The sequence below is a fragment of the Mustela nivalis genome, assembly GCF_964662115.1.
Source record: "Mustela nivalis genome assembly, chromosome: 6".
Taxonomy (NCBI): domain Eukaryota; kingdom Metazoa; phylum Chordata; class Mammalia; order Carnivora; family Mustelidae; genus Mustela; species Mustela nivalis.
Window position 1 is genome coordinate 21,263,053 of NC_139025.1, and position 14,597 is coordinate 21,277,649.

The 14,597-nt window shown below is 37.0% G+C and overlaps 1 protein-coding gene across 3 annotated transcripts in view; it reads left to right on the plus strand.

Annotated features, from left to right (window-relative positions):
- Positions 1–14,597, plus strand: part of TSHR (thyroid stimulating hormone receptor) — a 164,117-nt gene that overhangs the window by 76,857 nt on the left and 72,663 nt on the right. For 2 of the 3 annotated variants that reach the window (XM_082736400.1, XM_082736401.1), the window contains exon 3: positions 12,806–12,877. The exons of the other annotated variant lie outside the window; for it this stretch is intronic. In XM_082736400.1, coding sequence (XP_082592526.1) covers positions 12,806–12,877 — 72 coding nt within the window. The remainder of the gene's footprint in view (positions 1–12,805; positions 12,878–14,597) is intronic. 3 annotated transcript variants of the gene reach the window in all.

Genomic DNA, 14,597 nt, shown 5'->3' on the forward strand with positions numbered 1-14,597 from the left:
ATCAGGGCTGAACATTGTTCTCTTTTTTAGTGGTATCTTTATCTAGTTTTGGTATCAGGATAATGCAGGCCCAATAGAATGAATTTGGAAGTTTTCCTCCTTTTTCTATTTTTTGGGAATAGTTTGAAGAGAATAGGTATTAATACTTTTTGAAATGGTTGGTAGAATCTGCCCATGAAGCCATCTGCTCCTCAATTTTTGTTTATTGGGAGGATTTTGATTACTGATTCAATTTCTTTGCTGCTTATCAGTCTGTTCAAATTTTCTATTTCTTCCTGTTTCAGTTTTGGTAATTTATACGTTTCTATGAATTTATCCATTTCTTCTAGGTTGCCCAATTTGTTGGCATTTAGTTTTTCATAATATTCTCTTATAATTGTTTTATTTCTGTGGTGCTGGTTGCTGTTTCTCTTCTCTCATTTGTGATTTTATTTGTTTAAATCCTTTCTCTTTTCTTTTTGATAAGTCTGGATAGAGGTTTATCAATTTTATTAATTTTTTCAAAGGATCAGCTCCTGGTTTCATTGATCCATTATACTGGTTTTTTGTAATTTCTATATTATTTATTTCTGCTCTAATGGGCATTATTTACTCCCTTCTGCTGGCTTTAGGCTTCATTATTGTTCTTTTTCTAGCTCCTTTAGCTGGTAAATTTAGGTTGTTCATTTGAGATTTCCCTCACTTGTTGAGGTAGGCCTATATTGCTACAAACTTCCTTTTTAGAACTGCTTTTGCTATATCCCAAAGGCTTTAGGCTGTTATATTTTCATTTTCTTTGTTTCTATATAGTTTCAAATTTCCTTTTTGATTTCCTAGTTGACCAGTTCCTTGTTTCCTAGCATGTTATTAAACCTCCATGCATTTGTGGTTTTTCCAGACTTTTTCTTGTGCTTGACTTCTAGTTTCATAGTGTTGTTGTCGAAAAGGTACATGGTATAGGGACAGCCCATATTTTGATCCAGGTCCTGGTCATGCAAATACACATTTAAGTATATAAGTATACATTTAAAGATGTGTGTATCTTACTTGATGTAAATTACAAAAATTATCCCAAATAATGAAATACAAAAAGTATCCCAAATAATGAAATAAAACCAAATTTTATTATATATATGTACATATACATATATAAATATACATATGTAAATATATATTAATATATTATGTATATTACATATACATATATAAATATACATATGTAAATATATATTAATATATTATGTATATTACATATTATATTAATATATATTTACATATGTATATTTATATATGTATATGTACATATATATATATATATATTTAATCTGGAGAACTAAACCAAATGCCATGATAGAAACTCTAGCGCAGATGGCCTAAGCTAGATAATTTCCATACAGCCAAACCTGTCAAGCCATTGCTTGAATTTCTAAGTCTAAAATCACAAAAGTTAAAGCCCAAATGGGAATTAACTATCTCAAAATGATGATTCATTGCTGCCTTTGGAATCTGGTGGTGTGTTGCAATATCATATCTTGAGTTTTAGGCATCACCTGGTATTTTTGTATTATTTGTAAATAATTCAGCAGGAACACTGACTAGAATGCCATTCTACTATTGAAACAAAATCACAGATAGCATAGATTAAAATTTTTTCATATTTAAAAATACAGTCTATATGTAGCATAAAGAGTCCCAAATGTTTGACTGCATGATCCTTCTGGATCTACATTCGTGACTTTAATTCCTCTGCTTGCTACATTCCTCAAACTCACCACAGCATATATATTTAAAAAAAAAAAAAAACACAATAGTACAAAAGATTCACCAATGAGAATCTTCTCAGCAAAGTTAAAAACAGTAGGCAAATGATAAATGTCATATTAATATTGTCCATTTTATAATCTACAGTTTCACAGTAAGTATCTGGATTATTTGTACCAATTTATTTTTCTACTACCGGTACTTTTTTTGGTAATGTTGACTAGTCCAGTGTTGCATACTTGACACATTTCAGTGAAATATTGGTTGATTGACTGACACAAGTATTTAATACTAAAGGAGGCCTTTGAAATGCAAATGAGGATATTAAACAAACAAGATCGGTGCAGAATCACAAAATATTCTCAGCCTGATTGCCCAGAGACTAAAAATGTCACACACATATGGGAGGTTGGTGTTTCTGGCCCACACAAGCTTAGCCATGGCAAAGAAGATCAACCATGCTTCTCAACCCAGGAAAATTCAGTCATGTTCATCCATTCATACTTTACATTCTTTAATAAATAGGGGCTGTAGTGGGAAACATGCAGCATTGATCAACTAAAACTCACACCCACAAGTGCACACATACATACAAACTATGTATTTATGATTCCAGAGAACTTGTACAAAACAAAATGTTGGAATGTTGATTCGATTTACATGCTCCTAAAGTTTCAGTGAAATGAGCCGATAATCATGTGGAAAATGTAATAGCACAAATTGTTCTTGTTGGAACATAGAGAACTGTCTGTTGTCTTTGCTAGCATTAACCAGGTTTCCCTCCCTCTTTCTATGGCAAGAAAAAAAGACAGTTCTTAAAATTGGATCTTATTCTGCAAATCTTGAAGTCAGTTCAGGGGCACTTCACAAGCATTGCTAGTTCTGCATTGTATCTTCTAAATGCAGACATTTGGCAAGTCCAAAAGAAATATTTGATTCTAAGTCGTACCCTCATTGATCATTCTTTGTTAAATAAGTCATAGAAAAATAAATTAAATTGCATCAGCAGCTTAAATATACATATATTTTTAAAGATTTTATTTATTTATTTGACAGACAGAGATCACAAATAGGCAGAGAGGCAGGCAGAGAGAGAGGAGGAAGCAGGCTCCCTGAGGAGCAGAGAGCCCTACTCAGAGCTCAATCCCAGGACCCTGGGATCATGACCTAAGCCGAAGGCTGAGGCTTTAACCCACTGAGCCACCCAGGTGCCCCTCAGCAGCTTAAATATTGATTCTCTCTTAAATATTTATTATAAAATACATTTACTATTATAAATATTTATTATTAAATATTTGTTCTTTCCATATGCTAAAGCCAACTTGTTTAACTACTACATGTATATGCTTCACTTAGGATATAAAACTATAAACTTTTTTCCCCAATGTATGTGATGCCTGCCTTCATCATTAATAGTAAATACTGTTACTAATAGTAAATACTGTTACTACTCATATGAGGTACATTTTCTGTTTTTTCATTTATAGTAGAGAGCATAATCATGGCCTTCTCATTTTGAGCATCAAAAGCAAATAAAAAACAGAGTCTCTTCAGTCCTTAGTATATTTCCATATGAAATAACTACTACTTTGATGCTGATTCTTTGGATAATAGCATAACACCTTAAAGCTTTTCTGATGTTTTTGTCAACAGAATATATACTTAGGTACGTATTCTTCCTTTTCCACAAATATTCAAAACTTATTCTGAAAGAAAAATAAAATATTCTAGCCAAATAATCACATCATTTGCCTTTCCTCTCTCCCATCTGCTCTTAAGGCAGCAGCGATTACAGTGTTACAAGATTCTTTGAAAATGCAGATAATGGAAAGAACATCCAGCTGCTCACTCCTATGGGAACGGACAGAGAAACAGGTTGATAATAACCACTTATCAGTTAGCTCTAGCTACCAAGTGACTGCCTAACAAAACAACCATGAAACCTCCATAACCTTTAGGTCTCATGCCTCTTGGGTCAGCTAAGGATCAACAAGACATCCACACGTTACAATAATTTATTCTCCATGACCCTCAGCAAATAAACATGCTATCTTTATTATTTAATTAGCTAGATACCACTACCAGTCAATTATTTTTGCTCTTAATTTGAAGAGAAATAGGTACTTTGGAGAAAACTCTTCCTACATGTTTTCATAATGTTGATCAGCTAATAACATTTTAAAAGTGGGGAAGAAAGTGAAGGAAGGGTTAAGCTAACATGTGGTGAATTTTAGAGTTGCAGCTAAGATGATTTATACCCATTTACATTTTTTAAGTCACTAATGGGCTTATTTTTCCAGATAGTATATACATTACTATGAATATATCCAGGTAAAACGTATAAGCTGCTAAATTGAAATGGCAATTTTTTATGATCAATTGCTATTCTGATAATTCATTCTTTCAACATTATTGAAATCAGTCTTCTGTCTTGGGCTACATTATAATCATCATGATATTAACTAAGTGCATCCAATAATTGATCATTTATTTTCATCTTAGGCTGGGATGCCTAGCATTTCCCCTTTCACTTTTGTTTAGGATTGATTGTGCATAGTATATCATTAGTAAGACAGTGGTTCTGAGACCCATTATCCTCCTTGGTCTATTTGTATTGGTGGGCTTTCTTGGGTGAAGAATCAGGCTGAAAAGAATGAGCAAAATGTTAGCATGTCCAAACATTTTTGTCTTGTAAAACATGTTGTGCTGTGTAGAGGATGAAAAAACATCTTTTCCTACCCTTCTAGCTTTTCAGCTATGGCTCAATAATCAAAAAGAGATTAACAAGGGAAAGGCATACCAACTTATTTTATATAAGTTTTACGTGACCTGGGAGCATTTAGGAAGAAAGGCAGACTTGAAAAAATAACTAAACCTGTGCATTTGTATGCTAGGTTGGATAAAGAATGGAAAGTGGTGATAAAATGTCATAGGACAAAGGGGTGTAAGATAAGGATGACAAACTGGAGGAAATATAGCAAGGCCTGTTTGTTCAGATTCCTCCTTAGCATCCTACTGTCTTCAGAAATAAGGTTGCTCCTTTCTTCTGGGTACAGAGAAGGAACCTCTCCTATGATAGTCTTATGACCAGCTTCAGCAGGGGAGAGGGGTCAGCGAGTTGTTTCTGAACCTGCTGTTTCTCAGATCCCTCCAGCTTAAAATATTCGGCAAACCAAGCTGTCATATTTTGGGGTAACTCGTTCTGAACCCCATTATTCTCCCATCTGAAATTTCCCCCCCAAAGTTTGACAGTCCAGAAACTTAGTTGGTAGATCATCCCATATCCCAGTGAGCCAATCTCTGAATCCCACGACTAGGTCAGTCCTACAGATTGTTTCATTTCAGAAGGCAGTGATAGGGATGGGAGTAAGGTACCCACCTAAGTTAGGCTTCTAATGATGTTCATAATCAGGCATTTAATGAGAGACATTTCTGAGGAAATAGAAGTAAAAAGTTAATGGTTCCAACAAACTATAAATTCAGTTTTTGAATCCAATCCATCAAGATTTCTAGATGGTAGGCTCACAGCATCTTTAAGTAACATAGTTAGGACAGGCAGTAAATGATTAATAAAATTTTGGTTTGTAGTTTGAGTATCTCTGGTGATAGTGTTGGAGATTCTGGTGAAATTTTTGAGTGACCTACCGCCAAAGGTATAAAGAGCGCCCATACATGATCTGTTATTGTGACTCCCTAAAAGTGTTTATCATCATCCAGCTTCAGCTTATAGGACTTGGGGAAATAGTTTCCTTTCTGGTGATGCCAACTCAGGAAGATGAGAGAAATGTTGGCTACATTAACAACTGACAAAATGCAAAAATGGCAGGATCTGATTTAAAGGAGATGAAAAATGGCTCAAAGATAATGAACATTTACAATGGCAAATAGTTCTGTTTCACTGAAAAATTTTTTCTACAGTCACCTCCATTTCTACCAAAGATAATCCAAGGCTATTTTTATTTGCAAAAATAAATCTAATTTTATTAAACTTGGCCTAACTATTTGAGTGTAACAAGAAAAAGCAACTGGTTATATACGTTCTTTTTAAAAGTCTGTTTTGCAGGGATCCTCTCACAAAACTCAGTTAGTTCAGAGACTATTATTTAGAATTTGATTTGGGGAAATTTGTCAAAAATGTCAAAAGATTTGAACACTTAATTAAATAAGATCCTGGTCATCTATTTAGCCAAAGTGACAATAAAACATTTTATAGGCAAATACATAGTTTACATAGTTGTAAACAAACCCCTCTGCTCTTTTAGTATTAAGAAAGTTAGGTTTTCTTAAGTAATCAAAAGACCTTATGAAGACAACATGAAGCATAGGAAATTACTTTGATAAAACACAGAATCTTTGTTTCTTAATAGGTAACCAATGACTTGCATATGCTGGCAGGCAAAAAGCCAAGCAAGGCTCTCAGGACACCAAACAAAACAAAAAACCCAAACAAGCAGGAAAGAAATAGCTGTCCCTGGAGAAAAGGATCAATAAACAATAGGTACTCAAAACTAAAGTCACAAGTGTCACAATCCAAATAACTAATTCTTACAAATTTTTTTTCCTGCTCACCTGAATTTGGAAAGGAAAGGGCAAGGAGAAATGTCTCTGTTCCTCTCCTGACTAAACACTAAGATAGAGATGGAAGACATTGACATGTTAAGAATTCTTACCTTCTGGGGCACCGTGGTGGCTCAGTGTGTTAAGCCTCTGCCTTTGGCCCAGGTCATGATCTCAGGGTCCTGGGATTGAGCCCCACATTGGGCTCTCTGCTCAGTGAGGAGCCTGCTTCCCCCTCTCTCTCTGCCTACTTGTGATCTCTCTCTGTCAAATAAATAAATAAAATAAAATAAAAAGAATTCTTACCTTCTACTGGCTTTCTGTCAGTTGTCCCAGACCTCAATTGCAGTGTCCAAGGTGAGGGCAGTGTTCCAGCCTTTTACTATCCAATCCCAATCACCAGAAACTGTAGGGGAGGAAAATAATGTGTTTTTCCTTCTACCCTGCTAGTTCCTCAGCTGGGGTTTTGTAATAAAAGACAGATTAACAAGAGAAAAACATAAAAATCTATTTACTATAATTTGTATGTGTCACAGAGGCCTTTGCAAAGAAATGAAGACATAAAGAAGTGATTAAACCTCAGCATTTTTATGCTAGCTTGATGAAGAATGGAAAGTCATGGAAAAACATGATAGAACTAAGGGTAATGAACTGGAGGAAGTTTTGCAAGGTTTGTTCATTCAGGTTTATTTGGTATTTTCAGAGATAAAGCTATAAGGCAGGGCGTCTCTCACATGAGGGTCTTATGATTTGTTTCAGAAGAGAAGAGGAATCAGAGAGTTCTTCCTACACCTCCCATTTCTCAAATACCTCCAGCTTAAAATGTTCAATATGCTAAGTTACTGTGGTTTGGGTTACTGTACCCTGAACTCCATTATCTGTAACTTAGTAGTAGGGAAAAATCTTTGTGTTTATGTGTGTCAAAGAGAGAGAATTCAAGAAACATGGATTATATATATCAGAAATTCATATATTGGGAAAGGATATAAATGTTATTTGAATCTTTAATCTTTTACTCAAAGTCTATTAAATTGCATTTAGATGGATTTCTGTTCCAAGTCAGACTTCTTAGATACCATTGTAAACTTACTCTAATTTTCTTCTCAATTAAATAGGTCATTTTCTTCTAAACACAGAATAAATGCCCTAATGTTTAATCAATGAAAGTTACAAATTAGGTCCACATTACCTACAAGCAATATGTGGCATCTTATGATTAAGTATGCCCTCAAGATCCATGTCTTATGACATGCTTTATACATAGGACTACCTTTGAGCTTGAGAAACTCAATCTCCTTGGGTGATACCCAACAGATACCCAACAGGTGTGTATTTTATCCTTTGTTTTCCTTTGGCATGGCCCAATTTTCCTGAGAGATTTTAATCAAATGACTGTTGTTCTCTCTCTTTTTTTTTTTTTTTAACTACAGAATCTGGACCAAGAGCTTTTAATCAATCAAATTAAGGGAATTAAAGTGGGAGACCTATGAGGAAGAGTGGGTAATTTATAGGACTTGAATTTTTTAAATGATATTAAAGCAACAGTGAGTTTCATGCTGAAACACCAAGAGCTAACAATTTACACTGTCACCATTCACATCACCTCCCCTCCCTCAAGTTAATAGATCCTTATATAAATTAATTTGGTCTTGCTGATGCACTGATTAGGCTAATTGCAGATATATTTCTTTTTATTATTATTATTATTTTTAACCCTTTCCTATTTCTTCCCGAATTCCTTGTTGTTGATAATTTTTAAAATTAGCATATAATGTATTCTTTGTTTCAGGGGTACAGGTCTGTGATTCATCAGTCTTACACAAATGACAACACTCACCATAACACACAGTCTTCCCAATCTCCATTACCCAGCCACCCATCCTTCCCACCCCCTTCACCTCCAGCAACCCTCAATTTATTTCCTGATATTAAGAGTCTCTTATGGCTTGTCTCCCTCTCTGGTTTCATTTTGTTTCATTTTTCCCTCCTTTCCCCTATAATTCTGTCTTGTTTTTCAAATTCCTCATATCAGTGAGATCATATGATAATTGTCTTTCCCTGATTGGCTTATTTCACTTAGCATAATACCCTCTAGTTCCATTCATATTGTTGCAAATGGCAAGATTTCCCTTTTGATGGCTGTATATGTGTGTGTGTGTGTGTGTGTCTATGTGTGTGTTGTGTATCACATCTTTATCCATTCATCTGTCAATGGACATCCAGGCTCTTTCCATAGTTTGGCTATTGTAGACATTGCTACTATAAACAATCAGGTGCATGTGCCCCTTCAGATCACTACATTTGTATCTTTAGGGTAAATACCCAGTAATGTTACTGCCGGGTTGTTGGGTAGCTCTATTTTCAACTTCTTGAGGAACTTCCATACTGATTTCCAGAGTGGCTGCACCAGCTTGCATTCCCACCAACAGCGTAGGAGGCTTCCCCTTTCTCCACATCCTCATCAACTATTGTTTCCTTGTTAATTTTAGCCATCCTTGCTGGTGTGATATGATATCTCATTGTGGTTTTGATTTGTCTTTCCCTGATGCTGAGTGATGCTGAGCACTTTTTCATGTGTCTGTTGGCCATTTGGATGTGTTCTGCCCATTTCTTGATTGAATTATTTGTTCTTTGGGTGTTGAGTTTGAGAAATTCTTCATAGATTTTGGATACTAGCCCTCTATCTGATATGTCATTTGCAAATATCTTCTCCTATTTTGTAGGTTGTCTTTTGGTTTTGTTGACTATTTTCTTTGCTATGCAAAAGGTTTTTATCTTTTTTTTTTTTAAGGATTTTATGTATTTATTTGACAGAGAGAGATCACAAGTAGATGGAGAGGCAGGCAGAGAGAGAGAGGGAAGCAGGCTCCCTGCTGAGCAGAGAGCCCGATGCAGGGCTCGATCCCAGGACCCTGAGATCATGACCTGAGCCGAAGGCAGCAGCTTAACGCACTGAGCCACCCAGGCGCCCCAAAAGGTTTTTATCTTGATGAAGTCCCAACAGTTCATTTTTGCCCTGGCTTCCCTTGCCTTTGGTGATGTTTCTAGGAAGAAGTTGACTAGGAAGGATATGACTGTAAAAATGAAAAATGGAAAAATAAAAATTAAAAAAAGATTTTTAAAAGGGTATACATAAGATGTTGGTTAAATAAGAAAGAGGAAAATTTCCAAAAAAAAAAAAATAGAAAAAGAAAAAACAAAGAAAATTTTAAAAATTTATCTTTGAGAGACTAAAATATCACTGAGGAAAACCCATGAATTCTATGTGCTGTATTACACTAGCGCTGGAGTTTTGTAGTTCTCATTGATTGGTAAACTTGATCTTGGCTGTATGTTCTTGCTGGTCTTCTGGCATAGGGGTCTGTTGCAGTGATTCTCAAATGTCTTTGCCTGAGGTGGAATTGCACTGCTCTTGCCAGTGGACAGGCTAAGTAATCTGCTTGGGTGTGCTCTAGGTAGCTTTTGTTCCATGAATGCTTCCTAGACAGCTTTGGAGGATGGGAATGAAGATGGTGGCCTCCCAATCTCCAGCCTTAGAGGAGCCGAGACCTCAGGGCCCCCCTCTTCAGCGAGCCCTCAGAGAAAAGCAGTCATCATGCCTGTCTTCCTGGTCTCTCACCACACTCCGAGCTCACCCAGCTGGCAACCCAGCATTTCTATCTCTGGTGCACAGACCGTTTGAAGTTTCCAAACCCAGCACATTCCTGCAGAGCACTCCTGCACTGCTCCTCCCAGTGGAGGAAGTAGGGGGGTCTCCCTGGACCTGCCACTTGTGGGGTCTCTGTTCAAAGAGTAGTGCGCCGGGGCGCCTGCGTGGCTCAGTGGATTAAGCCGCTGCCTTCGGCTCAGGCATGATCTCAGGGTCCTGGGATCGAGTCCTGCATCGGGCTCTCTGCTCAGCAGGGAGCCTGCTTCCCTCTCTCTCTCTGCCTGCCTCTCAGTCTACTTGTGATTTCTCTCTGTCAAATAAATAAATAAATAATCTTTAAAAAAATAAAAAGAGTAATGTCCCAATTGTGCCACAGCTCATGGTTTATGGTAACCCCAAGTTGAGAGGCACCCCCCCAGCTCCATCTCTGCAGCCAGCCTCCCCACTCTGATATCTGGGAGCTCTGCCACATTTGGGCACCCCCAGTCTTTCTGTGACCCTGGGGGTCTTGAGATCACTGTCCCAGGGAGGATTCCACCCACCACTTAGCCACTGAAGCAATGTCCCTCACCAGACCAGACTTGTAATAGTTCTGATTTTGTGCTCCACGGTTCTGTCGCTTGCCAAGAACCAGCTGACAGAGGCTTCCTTCCCCACCCCACCATAGTCTGTCTTCCCATATATTGCCTCAGATTCACTTCTCCACATGTCCTACCTTCCAGAAAGTAGTCGCTTTTCTGTTCATAGAATTGTTGCTATTCTTTTCTTTGATCTCCTGCTGACTTTGTAGTTCTTCAGAATGGTGTAATCACTATCTAGCTGAATTCCTAGGAGCAGATGAAATTTAGGTCTCCCACTCCTCCGCCATCTTGCTCGTTCTTCCTGCATTTACATTTCTGGTTAGACAGACATGCTGTACCGGGTAAAAGGAACTGCTATAAATATTACCATTAGTAATGTGATGGTGAGGTGTTGGGGTGGGGAAGTGTTCTATAGTCTAGTAATTAGGTCTCAGTCTTTTAGTGAGCCTGTGCTCCAGACTCTGAACTTTATCAGTGTTTCTCAGTTTGTTTGTTTTTTTCCCCTTAAGTAGCACAGAACTGCTAGAGTGAATTGGAGTTGGGTATTGTCCCTACCCAGGTCAGTTAGGCTCTGGTTAATAGTGTCCCCTGAGGGCAGGCCTGGGTAAGCACTGTGTGTTCTGGTATATTTCTAAATGATCCCTTTCCCTTTGCCAGAAACACAAGAGGATTTTTTTTTTTTTCCTAATGCTTACCATTAGAATTGTTTGAGCTCCTGGAGGTAAATCTTACAAAACTGTGGAGGTTCCCTATGACTGTGTCCCCTGGAAATTTATCAACACTACGCCTCCAGCAATTCATCAATCCAGTATAGGTTTCCTACCCTGACACTGGTTCTCCCTGTGGTTGCCACACATCGGTCTCTGCCCTGGGAGTCTGGGACTCCCGTCATTTGCCCGGCTGTCTTGAGAACAGCAGTTTTCCCTGCATCTTCCGTTCGCCAAGAAGAGTTGTTCGGTTTTCAGTCTGTTCAGTCTGTTCAGCTTTTCACTTATTGTTAAGAGGGAGAGGGGACTTCCAGGCTTCCAGAACCAGAAACCAGAAGCTCCAAATGCATTTCAGTGACTGCAAAAATTAGTAGTTCAAAGAATTCAGAAATCAAGGAAATAGATAGTTGGGGGGGGGGGGGACCAAAAACCCTGCAGCCTAGAGGAAACAGTTTTTAGTCTAGTGCCTTTAAATAAGGTAGTAAATAGATGATATATGATTGCCCATATTTATATGGCAAAACAGACCCAGGGAAAAGATGGTAAGTGTGGTGAGGTAGTCTCTTTTTGCAAAGTGAGTTAGGACACCTTCTTTCCTATAGGATTCTATCAAGCAGTCACAATATCCACAAAAAGAAGTAAAAAATAGAACACTTCAGGATGCCTGGGTGGCTCAGTTGGTTAAGTGTCTGCCTTCAGTTCAGGTCATGATCCCCTGGTCCTAGGATGGAGCCCTGCATTGGGCTCCCTGCTCAGCAGGGAGCCAGCTTCTTCTGCCTGCTGCTCCCCCTGCTTGAGCACATGCTCTCTCTCTCTTTCTCTGACAAATAAATAAAATCTTAAAAATAAGGGGGAATACCTCGGTGGACAAACATCTTTAAATTCATGAAAATGTCTTATTACCTATAAGAAAAATAATCTCAGCCTTCTGAAAAGTATCCAAAAAAGTCAACTGGAAGAAAAGCCACAACCTTTAAGTTGATTCTGCAATAAAGATGTCACAAGAGAATTAGCTCCTTGTCAGTCAGTTATTTCCAAACAGTATCAAGTGAAGGATAAGATCAAGGTAATGATTTAAGAGAACTTTGGTAGGGAAAAAAGATTGTAACCATACCACTATTTTTAATCTTTAAGATATATCACATGCATTTAATGCTTTTAATATGTTCTTCATATTCTTCATATGTGTTCTAGTAGCATTCTAAGACATTTCCATTGACATGTGCATGATATGAATTCAGTAGTCTTAATAATCTTATGAATATGTTATATTGCTCACCAGTTAATAATGTGAATATGATGTTAAACAAGACATATGAGTTTATTGCAAATTCAAAGATGATGTTTGAAGTTTTATATTCTGCATTTGAATCTCATTCTCAATTCTTGTTTTGTTGGGGGGAAAGCTGTATGTTTGTTTTTCCTTGAGTATTAATCTTGTTGATTATGTATGATGGAATATGTATCATAAGGACCAGCATGCTTCTAATAATGTATGGTTCATAATTAAGGTGACTTATTATAAAAGTCCAGTGATTAAAACTCTAATTGTGTAACTGTTATTTTCTTAGGAAGTTTACAGAGACTCATCTGAAAACCATTCCCAGTCATGCATTTTCAAATCTGCCCAATATTTCCAGGATGTAAGTCATTTTTTAATATAAATAAAAGTTTCCAACTGTGCCATGTTATTTTTTTTTAATTTAATTTTTTATTTTTTATAACCATGTTATTTTTTAAATGTGTTCTATAAAGACAAATACTTGATATATATTGTACTTGTATAAGTCAATATCTACATCTCCAGTGTATGTAAAAATTTTATGTGCAAGGTGTTTGTTTGATTTTGTGACATCTCTAATCCTAACTTCTTAACTGATTTATTAAACCTAATGCAAATTTAAATTAATTTGGTCTTGAAAATTTAATAATTCTCAATGTATTTTAATGTGTCTTGAGATGTGGCAAAACCTTAGCCAGGAATCTCCCCCATAAACAGATTTATATATCGAACTCTAGTCCATCTCTCTTATTTACCAATTCGTGGTTCACATTTTACCAGTACAAAATGTTTACCTTTTGTCAGAAATGTAGGTAACGATTTCAGACTTCTCTCGTTTAAAATAATAATAAAAATAATAATAATTCTAAACCTTAGAAAATTTAATTGCTATATACTCAAGAGCAAGGATAAAAAGGATTTCCATATTGAGTTGACAAGAGTATAACTATATATGAAATGAATAAGGGCCTTATTTTGTTTAATGGATTCTGCCAAACAATGATGATAATTCAGGCACTTTAAGTGACAGTACAACCAGGAGCGACCTGTGTGATTTGGGCTAAATTCATTCATTTCATGACCACTTATTGTCCATTGTGTCATTTCAGTAGAATTTGACATTTTTAGGTGTTACTAGAGGAGGGGGCTACTGGCATCTCATGGGTAGAGGTGAAGGATCTGCTAACCACCCTCCAGGGCTCAGAATATCCTTTCACAACAAAGGATTTTCTAGTCCCAGTTGTCAGCAGTGCTGTGGCCGAGAAATCATCCCAGCTCCCAATCTCTGCAGTCTTTGATTTTCCTGACCAGCCTTTCCTTTTTCAAATTCTTATCTCCTTTGGTTTCCTGGATTTTGCTCTCATCCCTCTTTTTAACATCTTACCTTAGCTCCTCTTCCTCAGTCTCCTTTCCTAGCTCCCTTTTTCATTTCATTCAATTCTTTAAAGATTAATTCATCCTTTATTTTGTCCAAGTTCCTTTATACCCTCTTCTCCTTGAATGAACACTCCTTGAATGAATCACTCCTTTAGCTTCACTATTACATAATACAACTAATTCCCAAATGAGTATCTCCAGCCCTGACTTGTTCCTACAGGTCAGGCCTTCTTTAGAAGCTTCCTTCCAAGTATCGTCATCTTGATGTTCCAGAGTCACTTCAAACAGCAAATCCAAAATAAACCCATCATCTTCCTGCTAAATTGATCCTTCTCCTCCCTTTAATGGCATGAGCATTTGATGAGCTGTAAGCTAAACACTGTATTCCCCTTTAGCTCTCCTTTTTCCCTCAATTCCTATATAATTACCCATTTGGTGTCTCTACTTGGATGTCCCAATAGCTTGACCATTATTCTATTCATTCATTCAACAAATATTTATTGAGCCCTAGTTTGTGTCTGGGACTTTGCTAGATGCTTCACACAAAACAGTTAATAATACTCATGGAGCTTCCACTTTCCTTCCTAAGAGAGTGACAGTGTTATGATAGGGTCAATCACAGAGTGTTACAGAACTCATACAAGAAGCATATTACCTGGATGGAGAGTGTAGTCAGGGAAGCCTTCCTGGAGGAAATGACACCT